This window comes from Acanthochromis polyacanthus, chromosome 8, assembly GCF_021347895.1.
Source record: "Acanthochromis polyacanthus isolate Apoly-LR-REF ecotype Palm Island chromosome 8, KAUST_Apoly_ChrSc, whole genome shotgun sequence".
In the NCBI taxonomy this organism is placed as follows: domain Eukaryota; kingdom Metazoa; phylum Chordata; class Actinopteri; family Pomacentridae; genus Acanthochromis; species Acanthochromis polyacanthus.
Window position 1 is genome coordinate 38,181,181 of NC_067120.1, and position 16,395 is coordinate 38,197,575.

General features: G+C 38.5%; 1 protein-coding gene across 1 annotated transcript; it reads right to left on the reverse strand.

Moving 5' to 3' along the window:
* Positions 1 to 3,604: 3,604 nt before the first annotated feature.
* tmem231 (transmembrane protein 231) lies at positions 3,605 to 16,153 on the reverse strand. The gene is made up of 8 exons (XM_022216109.2): positions 15,711 to 16,153; positions 15,113 to 15,279; positions 13,813 to 13,941; positions 13,452 to 13,595; positions 12,396 to 12,477; positions 12,204 to 12,309; positions 10,191 to 10,365; positions 3,605 to 3,807 (listed from the first exon to the last, which is right to left on the reverse strand). Exons 1-8 carry the CDS (start codon positions 15,847 to 15,849, stop codon positions 3,739 to 3,741), a joined length of 1,011 nt encoding a protein of 336 aa, XP_022071801.2. The 5' UTR covers positions 15,850 to 16,153; the 3' UTR covers positions 3,605 to 3,738.
* Positions 16,154 to 16,395: the final 242 nt, after the last annotated feature.

Sequence of the window (16,395 nt, forward strand, 5' to 3'; positions counted from 1 at the left end):
GCTATCACCGTGACTGTATATTGGTCTAGTGTGGGACGGTCGGGTACGTTTTCTCACAACACTGACACAGTTTAGTGAATTTCACTGGACTTCACGACTAAAATCTATTTTTATATATCCTCCTCACTACCAGTAGTTCAAATTTGTCCTATGTGGAGGACCTTTGTAAACCTGAATATCTCCCACCCACTGTGTACTACTGAATAAACTCCTTTTGCCCTCTGTAGAGCACATTTAGGGCTTTTCAATGATACCGAATGTGAAGGGGTGGGGCTTTGGTACATTTTTCTTTCTCATTTGGGAAAATGCCTTCCGTCAGCGGAAGCGCATTTTATGAAAGAGGAAGAGTAAGTGCATAAAACTTTTGAGCTAATTTTGACTTGAAATGTTGTTGGCATGTTTTATATAAGTCTCTTAACAACACATTAAAACATTGTCTGAATTATTTTAACCGTATTTTAGGTTAGTATTTAAGTGTTTAAAAATCGTCCTCTGCAGTGGACATTTGTAGTTATTTCCTCCATTTTGTTCTGTGTTTTTTCAAATGACAAGAAAGGGAGTGGTTGTCAGAAGCAAAATGAATTGTTGATGTAAACTGAGATATTGAGTTGTCTGATGAAGAAAATCAAGATGCAGTGTTTGAAGATAATTCAGAGAGCTCTGAGGAAGGCACTGGAGAACAAGCTGTTCTTCATTTGACCAAGTGTGTTCCCAAAGGAACCCTGTTCTTTGACAGGTTCTTTATAATGGTCAACCTCCTCGACAGCCTGATGACAAAAGGACTAACAGGAACTGGAACTACGTTATTGAAATTACGCAGAAGATGGTCCAAGAAAGACAGAAGATTTGTCCAGATGTCAAGGCCACTGGCAATTGCTAAGTACAAAACCAACATGAGTGGCGTGGACTTGATTAACTTAATGTTGAGTTTCAAAAGTATGGCCTCTGGCACTCAGAAATGGAGAGTGCGTGCAGTTCTCCACTTTTTTGATCTGGAAATCACTAACTCATGGCTTCAGTTTAAGAGTGACTGCAAGTTTCTGGGGAAGACACCACTGAAGTGTCTTGAGTTCAAACTGCTCTTTGGTGAAGAGTTGATTGGTCAGGCCCAAGCAGGAATTGTAGGCGACAGAGAAGGTGACTACACTCCCCCATGTCAAAAGTGGAAAAGAAGAGGAACTGCTTTTTGAAGTATCATCCAAATAAGCACAACAAAGGCAAACAATTAAAACAAAAGTGATGATGGACAGTTATGTAGATGTTAAACTCATTGTTGTATTGTCTTTTTAGTATTTTCTTTGGGACTAAATGATTGCCATCAAGGTTCAGTTTCACATGCATGATGCTCCGATGTCCACTGTAGTGGACACACGATATCTTAAAAATCAAAATTTATTTTCCAAAAAAATGTTTTCAGTATTCTAATTACCTTATAAAGATTGGGGAATTTTTAAAAATGTGATTGAACAATGTATTTTCCTGGTAGTCAGGAGGATATAATAATAATGTAAGCAGGACAGTTTCAGTCAGCTTTATTCCGCTCGGCACACAGTCTCTGACACGCGCTCACTCCCCGTGTCTCACTCCAAAGCGGTCGTACCAGAAACAAAACAAAACCGGAACCTACATATCCTACATATATCCAATGTTACAATAATATTCTTCAGCGGGATGACGTCTCAGATCTTCCTGGTCCACTCCTGATGTTTCTCCAGAACTAGAATTTTTCTCCTGGATCTCTGTGAATAGAGTTTCATCCAGAGGAAACGGATAAGGAAAAAGGATGCAGCTGCTTCCTGTTTCAGCCAGACTCACTTCCTTCCGTCCTGCAGACCAAAACAAACGCTTTGAATGGAGGAGGAGTTTTGACGGCGCTGGCCCCGAGCTGGTACCAGAACCAGTCTGGTGGAAGAAGAGAACCAAAACCAGAACCAGTCAAGTGTGAGAAGACAAAGTAAAACCATAACTAATCAGATGGAAGAAAAGAACCAGGACCAGAATCAGTCAGGTGTAAGAAGAGAAATGGAAACAGAACCAGTCAGGTCCCACATTCTGATCCATCCAAATTTGGCTGCACAATCGATAGTGTTACTTTGTCACTGGCTGAGGACTGGGTTCAGACTGTTTTGGACTTTTTTATAATTAGATTAGATTTGGTTTTGGTTCCAATTTTGTTCAGGTTTTTGACTGTTTAGGACCGGTTTCAGAATGTCTTGGGCAGGTCTTTTTTAACCCCAAGAACACCAAACCTACCATCAAGCATGGTGGTGGCAGTATCATGCTCTGTGGAACTGGAGCTTTAAACAAAGTAAATGGAATAATGAAGAAGGAGGAACACCTCCACATTCTTCAGGAAAACCTAAAACCATCAGCAGGAGGTTGATCTTGGACACAGTTGGATGTTTCAAAAAGACAATGAGTCCAAACACACATCAGACGTGGTAAAGAAATGGTTCCATCAGGCTGGAATGAAGGTTCTAGACTGGTCTCCCCAAAGTCCTGACTTAAACCCATCAAGAACCTGAAGAAACAAGTCAGAAAGACGACAAACTGAGTTGATCTGAAACGATTCTGTCCAGAGGAGTCAAAGACAAACCAGAAGATTGTGGACGGAAATCAGAAGAACCAAACTGAGATGGAAATGGACAAATATTAGCATTACTGTATGCATATTATTAACCCAACAGATTTTGTCATATTTCCAGAGGATCTTTAATAAATTTATGAAAGAACCACAATCCAGGGTTGTTTTAGACAAATATTCATGTGTTTCAATGATTCCAACATAGAAATTTCAGAGTTGTAGGAGTCATTGGAAACTCAAGACAGACTGGTCAAGAAATGGTTCCATCAGGCTAGAATGAAGGTTCTAGACTGGTCTGCCCAAAGTCCTGACTTAAACCCATCAAGAACCTGAAGAAAATAGTCAGAAAGACGACAAGTTTAGTTGGAATGACCCAATTCTGGTTCAGAGGGCCAAAGATAAACCAGAAGATTGTAGATCGAAACCAGAAGAACCAAACCGAAGTGTATGTATAGTTTTGACCTAACAGATTTTGTCATATTTCCAGAAAACCTTTAACAAATCTGTGAAAGAACCAAAATGCAGGATTGTTTCAGACAAATATTCATGTGTTTCATTGATTCCAACATAGAAAATTCAGAGTTGTAGGAGTCATTGGACACTATAGACTGTGATGATACACAAGATGTTTAGAAGTGGATGTAAACTTTGGTTCATGACTGTGTAATATACATGCGTGTTACAGCTCGTGGTGGAGAACCAGAGTGACAGAGTGTTCTGAGGTCAGTTTTAGGTGTAGTCCAGCCAACAGGGTGGAACGGTCTGACTCCACCCGGACTGACGGATTAAATGATCTCATACATTGGTGCTGGTTCAGAGCTACACAGCAAACCGGAGTCAGAGGGGAAATGAAAATAAATAACCGAAAGCAGGACGCTTGCCCCTGAAGTCCTGCAGATGGTCCGCTCACATGTCATGAATAAATAAAATAAGGCAGATTTTATCATGTTTTTAGCCCCAAACCTACAAACCAGTGACACACAAACAGCTGCTTTCAGTTTGAAAATGGTCAGAAGATGATGAAAGTGTACAAAGTGTTTATTATTCGTCAGCCTACAGCTATGTACAGTACAAAATCACTGCAATCACTGTCGTAAACATACAAATGGCAAAAACACAGTAAATCCGTTTGTATTTGTATCTGAATGTTTCCCTCAGTAGAAAACAGTAGAAACAGCAGAAGAACAGCTGAAGCTTCGTTCGTCGAGGATCTGCGTAGAAACCTGTCCAGGAAAAAGGTGAAATATTCATGAATGCGTGTGTTAAATAAACTGAAAAACAGACAAAGTGGTCAAACAAGCTGTGAGGCGCTTTTGTTTCCTTAGTGTTGTGTTTGGTCATTTTGTTGTTGTTTTGTGTCTCTTTGTTGTAGTTTTCTATCTAGTGTTGATATGTGTCTTTTTGTGGTGGTTTTATGTCTGTTTGTTGTTATTTTTCGTCTCCTTGTGGTGATTTGTGTCTCTAGTGTTCTTTTGTGCCTCTTTGTTGTTGTTTTGTGTCTCTGTTTTGGTTTGTGTCTCTTCATTGTTGTTTTGGGTCTTTTAGTGGTGGTTTTGTCTCTAATGTCTCTTTGTGGTGGTTTTGTGTCTCTTTAGTGTTGCTTTGTATCTTTTTTGGGGGGTTTGTATCTCTTTGTTGTGGTTTTGTGAACATTTATTTTTGATTTTAGGTCTTTGTGGTGGTTTTGTGTCTCTTTAGTGTTGTTTTGGGTCCTTTAGTGGTGGTTTTGTATCTCTTTATGGTGGTTGTGGGTCTTTTTGTGGTGGTTTTGGGTAAATGTGTGGTCATTTTGTCTGTATGTACTGGTTTGTGTCTCTTTAGTGTTGTGTTGTATCTTTTTGGGGGGGTTTTGTGTCTCTTTGTTGTGGTTTTGCGAACATTTATTTTTGATTTTATGTCTTTTGTGTCTCTAGTGTTCTCTTGTGTCTCTCATTGTTGTTTTGGGTCTCTTTGCAGTGGTTTTGTGTCTCTTTAGTGTTGTTTTGGGTCTATCAGTGGTGGCTTTGTGTCTCTTTATAGTGGTTGTGGGTCTTTTTGTGGTGGTTTTGGGTAAATGTGTGGTCATTTTGTGTGTCTTATAGTAATTTTCTCCTTTTTCTGGTTGTTTTGTTTGCTTTGTGGTCACCATTTGTCTTTGGTGTCGTTTTGCTTCTCTTGGTGTTTGTTTTTTGAGTTCTTCCATTGTAATTTTGCATCTTTTTGTGTTCACTTTGTCGTTGTTTCATGCCAATCTGTGGCCGTTTTGCGTCTGTCTAATGTTTGCTTCTCTTTGTGGTCATTTTGCGTCTCTTTGTTGTTGTTTTTGTCTCTCTGGTGGGATTGTGCGTCTCTCTAATGTTGATTTGTGTGTGTCATTTGATATTTCTTTGTGGTCGCATTGCGTCTGTTAGTGGCTGTGTTGTGTCTCTGTGGTTATTTTGCATCTCTTTAATTACTGTCACAGACAAAGCAAAAACATAAAAAGTCTGTTCACATGTTATGAACAATTCCATCACAAAATAGTGGAAACAGTAAAAGAAATGACTAAAAGAATACAGAAAGCACTTCTCAGAGACAAAAGATAGCTTCTCTGGTGACCTTTGCATTAAAAAGCACCAAACCTGAAGAAGTGCAGTTTCAAAGCTGTGACATGTTGAGACGTTTGAGATAACAGAAGTTACACACGTGGACAAAATTGTTGGTACCCCTCAGTTAAAGAAGGAAAAACCCACAATTCTCACTGAAATCACTTGAAACTCACAAAAGTAACAATAAATAAAACATTATTGAAAATTAAATAATCAAAACAGCCATTACTTTTGAATTGTTGATTAACATAATTATTTAAAAAAACAAACTAATGAAACAGGCCTGGACAAAAATGATGGTACCTCTATAAAAGATTGAAAACTATTTGACCAGAGTGACATGATTAACTCAGGTGTGTCATTTAATTGACATCACAGGTGTTTCCAAACTCATAATCAGTCAGTCTGCCTATTTAAAGGGAGACAAGTAGTCACCCTGCTGTTTTGGTGAAAAGGTGTGTACCACACTGAACATGGACAACAGAAAGTGAAGGAGAGAATTGTCCCAGCACATCCGAAAAAAAAATGATAGACAAACATCTTAAAGGTAAAGGCTATAAGACCATCTCTAAACAGCTTGAAGTTCCTGTGACAACAGTGGCTCATATTATTCAGAAGTTCAAGACCCACGGGACAGTAGCCAACCTCCCTGGACGTGGCCGCAAGAGGAAAATTGATGACAAATTGAAGAGACGGATCGTTGGAATTGTATCCAAAGAGCCCAGAGCAACCTCCAAAGAAATGAAAGGTGAACTCCAAGGCCAAGGTACATCAGTGTCAGATCGCACCATTCGTCGTTGTTTGAGCCAAAGTGGACTTCATGGGAGACGACCAAGGAGGACACCACTGCTGAAAAAAACTCATAAAAAAGCCAGACTGGAATTTGCAAAAATGCATGTTGACAAGCCACAAAGCTTCTGGGAGAATGTCCTTTGGACAGATGAGACCAAACTGGAGCTTTTTGGTAAGGCACATCAACTCTATGTTCATAGACTCAAAAACCAAGCATACGAAGAAAGAACACTGTCCCTACGGTGAAACATGGAGGAGGCTCAGTAATGTTTTGGGGCTGCTTTGCTGCATCTGGCACAGGGTGTCTTGAAAGTGTGCAAGGTACGATGAAATCTGAAGACTATCAAGGCATTCTGGAGAGAAATGTGCTGCCTAGTGTCAGAAAGCTTGGTCTCAGTCGCAGGTCATGGGTCTTCCAACAGGACAACGATCCAAAACACACAGCCAAAAACACCCAAGAATGGCTGAGAGAAAAGCGTTGGACTATTCTAAAGTGGCCTTCTATGAGCCCAGATCTGAATCCCATTGAACATATGTGGAAGGAGCTGAAACATGCCATTTGGAGAAGACACCCATCAAACCTGAGACAACTGGAGCTGTTTGCTCATGAGGAGTGGGCCAAAATACCTGTTGACAGCTGCAGAACGCTCATTGACAAATACAGAAATCGTTTAATTGCAGTGATTGCCTCAAAAGGTTGTGCAACAAAATATTAAGTTATGGGTACCATCATTTTTGTCCAGCCCTATTTCATTAGTTTGTTTTTTTAAATAATTATGTTAATCAACAATTCAAAAGTGATGGCTGATTTTGATTATTTAATTTTCAATAAATTTTTATTTATTGTTACTTTTGTGAGTTTCAAGTGATTTCAGTGAGAATTGTGGGTTTTTCCTTCTTTAACTGAGGGGTACCAACAATTTTGTCCTCGTGTGTATCTAACAGAAGCAGCTGCTGGAGTTTAAAGTTTTTTCTGCTCAAAATATAAAAACCCACCAGCCTGCTTCTCCCACAAACTCAGGCTGTGTTCCACATTTAACAGTTTTTCCTTTAAATTTCAGTTCGTACTACAGCTAAATAAAAAATAACAAGAGCAGCTGCCTCATATCATGTCGGTTCTCCTCAGATTCTGGAGGAGTTCTGTGGTATCAAACTGATCCTTTAAAATCCTGGAGCTGTGAGGTGGATTAGACAGAACATCAGACACTTATCCTGCTGAAAGAGTCCATCAGGAAACACAGCCGTCCTTAGCGTAAAAGGAACGTGATTAATCCGACCAGGACACCTTCTAGGACCGTTCAGTGGACCAGTTCTGATTGATTAAAGGAGCTTTCAGAGGACAGGAGGCAGCAAAAACATTAATCCTGACCCTACAGCAAGATTTTTGTGTTTCAGTGGAGGTTGTGTGTCTCTTTGTGGTGGTTGTGTGTCTCTTTGTGGTGGTCTGTGTCTCTTTTTAATGGCTTTGTGTCCATGTGGTGATTTTGTGTCGCTCTGTAGTGGTTTCTGTCTCTTTGTGGTGGTTTGTGGATGTTTGTGGTGGTTGTGTGTCTCTTTGTGACCGTTTTCTGTTTTTTAATATCACTTTGTGTCTCTTTGTGTCTTTGGGTGTAGTTTTAAGTCAGTTTGTGGTCATTTTGTGTCTTTCTGATGTCATTTTGGTCTCTTTCTGGTCATGTTGCATGATGGTTGTTTTGCATCTCTTCTGCATCTCTGGTGTCGTTTTGTGTCGATCTGTGGTCATTTTGTGTGTTTTGGGGTAATTTTGTGTTGCTGACGCTGTTTTGTGTCTTCTTTATGTTGTTTGGCTTCTCTTTGTTGTCAGTTTGTGTCTCTTTGTTGCAATTTGTGTTTTTTGGTTGTTTTGCATCGATTTTCCATCTCTTTGGTGCTGTTTTGTGTGTCTTTTTGGTCATTTTGTGGTGGTTGTACATCTGTACGTGGTCATTTGTGTCTTTTGGGCACAGTTTTGCATCAATCTGTTGTCATTTTGTGCCTTCCTAACATCGCTTTGTGTCTCCTTTATGTCGTTTGGCTTCTCTTTGTTGTCAGTTTGTGTCTCTTTGTGCCAATTTTGTGTCAATTTGAGGCTGTTTTGCATCAATTTTCCATCTCCTTGGTGTTGTTTTGTGTGTCTTTGTGGTCATTTTGTGTGTTTTTGGGGTAATTTTGTGTTGCTGACGCTGTTTTGTGTCTTCTTTATGTCGTTTGGCTTCTCTTTGTTGTCAGTTTGTGTCTCTTTGTGCCAATTTTGTGTCAATTTGAGGCTGTTTTGCATCAATTTTCCATCTCCTTGGTGTTGTTTTGTGTGTCTTTGTGGTCATTTTGTGATTTTCTGGTTTGATTTTATGTCTATGTGGTCATTTGTTGCTCTATTTTCATCTTGTGTCTCTCTGTGTTCATTTTGCATCAATTTTTCGTCATTTTCTGTCTTTTTTGTGGTCATCTGGCATGTATCTGTGGTCATTTGCGCCCTTCTGGTATCATTTGCGTCTCTGGTGTGATTTCATGTCTCTCCTGTGGTTGTTTTTTGTCTCTTTGTACTCCTCTGACTTCTTTGTATCGAGCAGCATTCAGGTCTTTAGCAGTTTGTGTTACAGTGGTTCTATTGTGCGATCAGATCACACCCACCAGGGCGGCCTTTACTTCCTCAAGCATCAGTGATCCTCCGGTGTCAGTGACCCTGTTTCTGGATCACTGAAGTCCTTCCTTCTACCACTGCGGTTGGTTCTAACCTCTGCATACCAGGAACACAACACCTGGAGATGATCCAGCCGTCTACCATCACAGGCCTCAGGGCTCTTACATCACATTTGTCCTGCCTCCAACACCACCTACTGCTGCCTTATTCACTGGTAATGGTTTAATTGATGCGACTGAAAGGTGCATTTATTAATTATTAACCAGCTGGATTACAAAACTGCACTTTTTTTCTGGATTGGTTTGAGGCCAACAAAGCAGGAATTAGTCTGAGGCAGCTGTGAAAAATGTTAATAAGTCATTCCCATCGCAGTAGCAATGAGTTCATTTACAACCTTAAAACATAAAGCTGATGTTCTGCTACGAGACACACTTCAAGTTAAACTGCTCTTGTGTGTCTCGTGGTCATTTTGAGTCCCTTTGTGCTTGTTTTTTCTCGTATAGTGTCATTTTCAGGCTCTTTAATGTTGTTTTGTGTGTGTTTGTGGTCATTTGTTTCTTTGTGGTCGTTTTGTGCCTCTTTATGGCTGTTTTGTGTGTCTGTGGTTGTTTTTCTGTCTATTTGATGTTGTTCTCAGGCTCTGTAATGTGGTTGTTGTGTGTCTTTTTAAAGTTGTTTTGTGTCTCTGTTAGTGTTTTGTATTTCTTTGTCGTTGTTATCTCTTTAGTGTTGTTTTGGGTCTTTTGGGGTTGTTTTGGGTCAACGTGTGGTCATTTTGTGTGTCTATATACTGCTCTTATGTGTCTAATGGTCATTTTGAGTCCCTTTGTGCTTGTTTTTTTCTCGTATAGTGTCATTTTCAGGCTCCTTAATGTTGTTTTGTGGTGTATTTGTGGTCATTTTGTTTCTCTTTGTGGTTGTTTTATGGATGTTTTGTGTGTTTGTGATTGTTTTTCTGTCTATCTGGTGTTTTCAGTCTCTGTAATGTGGTTGTTTTGTGTCTCTTTGTTGTGGTTTTGTCTCTGTTCAGTGTTGTTTTGGTTGTTTTGTGTCTGTTTAGTGTTATTTTGTGTTTCTTTGTCGCCGTTTTTATCTCTTTAGTGTTTTGGGTCTTTTTGTCGTTGTTTTGGGTCAATGTGTGGTCATTTTCTGTGTCTATATGCTGGTCTTGTATATCTGTGGTCATTTGAGTTCCTTTGTGGTTGTTTTGTGTCTTTCTAAAGTTGTTTTGTGTGTCTTTGTGGTCATTTGTAGTGGCGTTGTGTCTCCATGTGGTTATTTTTGCTTTCTTTTGTGGATGTTTTCTTTGTTTCTGGGCAGTTTTAAATTTTTTTGTGTCCATTTTAGGTCCCTTTGTGATCATTGTATGTCTCTTTGTGGTTATTTTGCGTCCCTTTGTGGATGTTTTGTGTGTTTCTGGTGCAGTTTTGATTTTTTTGTGTCCATTTTAAGTCCCTTTATGATTATTTTATGTCTCTTTGTGCTAGTTTTGCATCTCTCTAGTGTCATTTTGCGTTTCTTTGTGGTTGCTTTATATCTTTTTGTGGTTGCGTTGTGTCACTTTTACAGCAGCAGGAATTTAAAAGACAAACATGGGAGGACAAACCTGTATATTTGCATCAGGACAGGTGAGGTTTCCCCACTGAGACGGTACCGTTGTCAGAACCTGGTTCTGGAAGACGAACCTCTGGATGCGTTCGAACACCCAGAGGAAGACGAGCAGGACGCTGACGTACTGAATCCAGGCCATCTTGATGGTTTCCCAGAAGCCCGGACGATAAGTGGACGAAAGTTAAGGTAGAAATAAGGAGGAAACTTCACAACAGAGAAGACTAAAAACTAGGTTTTTAATGTTCTAAAGCAACTTTCTGAAACTTGTTTAACACGAGAGAACAAGTTCTTCAAACTACAACATGGAAAGTTGAATATATTAGCGATAAAACACTTTGCCCAGAGGTTTTGCCGTTTGCTCTTTGTGGTCGTTTTGCATAGTTTTGTGTCTTTTTGGGGTCATTTTGTGTCTTATGGGTGTAGCTTTACATCATTTGTGGTTATTTTGTGTCTTTCTGATGTCATTTTTGTCTCTTTATATGAATTTTGCATCAATTTATGGTTGTTTTCCATCTCTTTTGCATCTCTGGTGTCGTCTTGTGGTCATTTTGTGTCTCTGTGGTCGTTTTTGTCTTTTTCGGGTTATTTTCGTCTCTTTCTGGTCATTTTATGTCCCTTTCTGGTCATTTTATGTCTCTTTGTGGCCATTGTACATCTCTTTGTGGTCATTTTGAATCTCTTTGCCGTGGTTTGTGCTTTTTTTTGGGTCATTTTACATCTCTTTGTGGTCATTTTGTGTCTTTTGGGGACATTTTGTGCCTTTTTGGTGATCATTTTGTGTCTATTTGTGGCCATTTTGTATCTCTTTGTGGTCATTTTGTGCCTTTTGGGGTCATTTGTGTCTTTTGGGGTCATTTGTGCCTTTTGGGGTCATTTTGCTTCTATTTGTGGTCATTTTGTGCCTTTTGGGGTCATTTTGCTTCTCTTTATGGTCATTTGTGTCTCTTTGTGGTCATTTTGTGCCTTTTGGGGTCATTTTGTGTCTCTTTGTGGTCATTTTGTGTCTCTTTGTGGTCATTTTGTGCCTTTTGGTGTCATTTTGCTTCTCTTTGTGGTCATTTTGTGTCTCTTTGTGGTCATTTTGTGCCTTTTGGGGTCATTTTGTGTCTCTTTATGGTCATTTTGTGTCTCTTTGTGGTCATTTTGTGCCTTTTGGGGTCATTTTGTGTCTCTTTGTGGTCATTTTGTGCCTTTTGGGGTCATTTTGTGTCTCTTTGTGGTCATTTTGTGTCTCTTTGTGGTCATTTTGTGCCTTTTGGGTGTCATTTTGCTTCTCTTTGTGGTCATTTGTGTCTCTTTGTGGTCATTTGTGCCTTTTGGGTCATTTGTGTCTCTTTGTGGTCATTTTGTGTCTCTTTGTGGTCATTTTGCGTCTCTTTTGGTCGTTTTGTGTCTCTTTTGGTCGTTTTGTGTCTTTTGGGGTCATTTGTGTTTCTTTGTAGTCATTTTGTGTCCCCTTGTGGTTGTTTTGTGCATTTTTGGGTCATTTTATGTCTCTTTGTGGTCATTTCGAATCTCTTTGTCGTGGTTTTGTGCTTTTTTGGGGGCCATTTTACATCTCTTTGTGGTCATTTTGTGTTCTTTTGGGGACATTTTGTGCTTTTTTGGGTTATTTTGTGTCTCCTTGTAGTTGTTTAGTGTCTCTTTGTAGAGGTTTTGTGTCTCTTTGTGGTCATTTTATGTCTTTATGGGGTCATTTAGTTTTTCTTTGGGGTCGTTTGTGTCTTTAGGGGGTCACTTAGTGTCTCTTTGTGTCTTTTGAGTGTAGTTTTGCGTCATTTCATGTCTTTTTGGTCATTGTTTGCCTCTCTGGTGTAATTTTATGTCTTTGTGGTCGTTTTGTGTGTCTGTACTGATTATATAGTTGCAAGGAATGGATGATTTATAGTTTGTGAATGTGACCAATTATTGTCTTTGTAACAAAACTTTACCATAGAGAGTCTAAAAATGGTTATTTCTGATTTTCCTCTGAGAAAAGCTTCTTTTTCCTGCAGTTTTTAAAGGATATCTGATGACCTCCAGAGGGTAACGAATCTCAGCGTTCAGCTCGAAGGGAGAACCAGCAGCTCGACCGACGGTCCAGACGGGCATCGGACAGGACAGAACTGTGGACACTGAGGCAGAAAAAACAAAGAGAGAGTTAGAATAGTATTAATAATGCAGTAAATAATGCAGGAAAACAGAATATGAGTTCCCTCACAATTTCTGTCCTGGTAGCTTCTAATTATGTTGTCGAGGTCGTAGGAACTCGCAAAAGGACTCGAACCGTTGATGACTGAAACCTGAGAATAAATACAGAAAAACAGAAATAAAACAAAAATCAATCATACTATTACAAGGGATGTTAAATAGAACAGCTATATGAGGTTGGATTGTACAGTTTTTGTGTATTTTGACGCACAAATATCAGAAAATATGTAAAAATGGACAGAGAAGAGTGTCAATAATAATATTTAAAAGTTAATCGAATGGATTTTGCAGCTCTTTAAGTGTTTAACTCTTTATCTTAAATTGGGTGGATTAAAGTTTTAAGTTCCCATAATAATTACATTTATTTACATTTAAGCATCATTGCTATGCTGAATTAACTAGCAGCAGTGGTTATTTGAAGCACACCAGTGGATTAAACCCTAAATTCTGCACCTTGTGTCCTCAGAAAATGATGTTTTTTTTGTATTTTAAATGTTTTATTTTGGCTGATTTTGCCCAGTTTTGAAAGGCGGTCAAGAAGTAAAGATTTTTTAATCAGAATTATTGTAAATATTTGGCACAGAAGTCTTCATTTCTGAAATAAACTTTAAAAAATTGCTTGTAAATTATTTTTTTAATTTGTTTTGCTTGTGTTTTATTTATGTTTTAACTGTGTGATTTTGTAGCTGTGTTTTGCATTTGCTGCTGCTAATCTCAGTGGGATTTCTCTTGGTTAAAGAAAGGTTAATAAATAATTCTGAGGAAAAGCGTGTTGTTACAAGGAGCGTCTCTCTGTGCGTTTGTGGACTTTATTTGGAGTGAACTTCAGGAGCTGCATTAAATCTCCAAGAAGGAGCATACATTTTGACAAAAACTGCTAAAGATTTCATTTAAAATCAAATGTATTTGCTGTTTCCAGCTTTTCCTCTCCCCTTTTCCATCTGCTCTTCATTTCATCTCACATCTCTTTCCAGTCACACATTTGCTCTGATGAAAACATGCGACCCACAGAGTCTCAGTGTGTCGGTAAACTTAAAGGAAAAGAAAAGGTCAGTAAAGGTTTTACATTATAAACGTTGTAGAGTCCTCGGTGAGGCAGCGGAGTTCTCTGCTGCAGCTTCAGGTCTCCGCTGATGAACAACTTGGCTCCAGGAACAGAAGATGAATGTTGGACGTAAGCTAAACTCTGCATCACCACCGTGGACATCCGCTGAGAAAACATGGAGAAAAAGTTAGTTATTTCCATCTTAATCCATCTACATATCCATATTTTATGTTTTTTCAAGTGAATCAGACCTAAAATGGTTCTAAAGATGTGTTGATTGAGACTAAATGGCCCCAGTAGCCATTAATATGCTGTATTTAACATTAATATTTCAGATAAAATGACCATGAACATAAATCAGTGGTAGTTAATAAATACGTACGAAGAGCTGGTAGCTGAAGGTGAGCAGCAGCTGGATGCTGTAAATCTGCTCATCAGGCTTCAGAGGAAGCTGCAGCTGAAAGATCAGGAGGTCCAACTTCCCGTCCTGGTTCTGGTCCACCTCTCTCACCTGCACAGGAGGATGATGGGAAAAAACTGATGTTCCAGTAAACACAGTGAGGGAACGTTGAGTGGGAACTAGAATCATACAGAAACACACTAAACTGCCTTTTATTTAACTTGCCTGCATTTAATTCATTTATTTTAAACTTTTATTTACATTTTAGAACACATGCTACATTAATAAAACCAACCAAAGACTTTTCGTGTTATTTTTCATAGTAAAAAAAACAATTAAAAGATAAAAAAAATAAATATTTTGCTGTGTAAATTTAAAACTTCCTAATAACACACAGAAAGCAATTTAATAAATAAACCACAGAATAAAATATGAGGGGAAACTAGTAGGAACTATTTTACTGTACAGTTTGTCTCTTACATGCTTTTATTTTCTCATTTCCTGTCTCTGTTTAAGTCAATCAGTTTTAATAATTTTATAAATTTGTGTTTATTTTATTTAACTGTTTTCAGATAATTAATTTTTATTACAGATTACATTTCATTTTTAAAATAAGTTGCCTGTAAAGCCTTTTGAATATTTTTCTGTGAACCTGTGTTCACTTTTACTCAACTGTTTTCGAATTATTTAAATTTCTTTTTAAATATTTATTCAATTTTTTAAAAATATTTTTTGCCTCTAAAGCACCTTGAATATTATTCTGTAAAGCTGAGTTTATTCTATTTAATTATTAGTGAATAATACGATTTTATTAAATGTTTTATTTCATTTTTTTTTTTTTACATTTTTTAACTGTAAAACAAATAAATATATTTCTGCTGTATAAATAATCTTCCTTGGAGTATATATGAGACACAACTGGATTAAAAACTCTTACTGTTTGCACCAATAAACCAAGCAGTGATCTGCTGCTGGTTTAACTGGTCAATTAATTAATTAGCTAACTGACAGAATCTACTTTTTTTTTAAACAAAATGCCTAAAAATTTGACAGTTTTCTCTTCTTCAATATGAATATTTGGTTGTTTTTCAGGTTTTATATGACTGGAAAATCAAAATTTGTGTTAATCAGACAAAAAAAATCCCTGCTAACATGTAAAATTAGGCTCCACAGGATAATATAATGAGCATTTTTACTATTAAGTTCCTCACAGATTCAGGTCAAACCCAATAAATGTTGTTAATACTGGGGCTCCTGGATGTTTATCGTCTTTAGTTCTCACAGAGACAGCAGGGATCCTCAGGTTGTTTCCCAGCATGTTGTTCAGGTGGCTGAAGCTGCTCCAGGCCACAAAGTCTCCCTGAACGCTGGTCGCTGCCATCAGGAGAGTCTCGTACTGAAACTTCACCACCGGCTGCTCCTCATACGTGCTCCTTTTAACCCAGAAACCTGAAACCAGAGCAGAATTAAACAGCTTAATTAAGACTAACTGACAATGAAAATAATCATCAGTTGCTGTTTTAATACACAGGTAAACTCAACGTGTTTTCTAATAAAAATTAATGATAGAAAGAAAATCCGATAAACACAAATAAATATTCTACATAAATATAAATAACCATTAAAGCATTAATGTACAACACACACTAACATATATATTTTTTAAAAAGCTACAAGATAGAGATTTACTATTCAATTTATCAAGTTAAAGACACAATTACAAATAAAATCTGTAAATCTGGGGGTTTCTACTGAGCAGCTTCATCCTGATGTCCCAGTAAACTAATCTTTCATCTGTCCGTATTAATGCTGGTGAACTTCTGGTTGAACTTCTGTAGTTTCCTGTTTAGCTTCAGTCCTGGTGCTCAGAGCTTCTCTACCTTGACTCCTGTAGGCGACCAGCAGCGGAGGGATGTAGGTGAGACCCAGAACCACCAGCAGGAACACCGTAGCTTTAGTACAGACACTGGTTCGGTACCGAACCACGGCCGGATGGGAATAAACCTCGTAGAAAGCCATCAGCAAACACAAACACCCGGCTAGCCCGCTAATGCTACAGCTAGCACAAATGCTAACAAGAGGCTAACGCGAGTGAACCGACGGGAAAAACACACAAAGTAAACGCGATGTTTTGGTCTTTAAGTAAAGTCCATTTAACCGCCGCCGTCTTTAAGGTCGTTTATGACGGAAAAGGTGGAGTTTTAACAGTTATCAGCCTCCCAGCTAATGAAACAGCAAACAGGGCGCCATGTTTCAGGCTAATAGCGTCTCCAGGTTACCATGGAATCGGTGGGAGTCGTGGTGCCTTCAGGGACGTCGGGACAAAGAGAATTAGAAAATAATGAGTTTAGGTGTCTCTGTGGTGATTTTGTGTCATTTTGTGTGTTTTTGTAGTTGTGTTTCATTGTTTTGTGGTTCCTTTCTGTGGCTTTCAAAATATTTTGTTGCTGTTTTGAATAGCTTAGTGTCTATTTGTAACTGTTTTGTATGTCTACGGGCATCGTTTTACCTCTTTTTGTTGTTGTTTTGTGGGTCTTTTGGGTAGTCTGGCGTTGATTTATGATT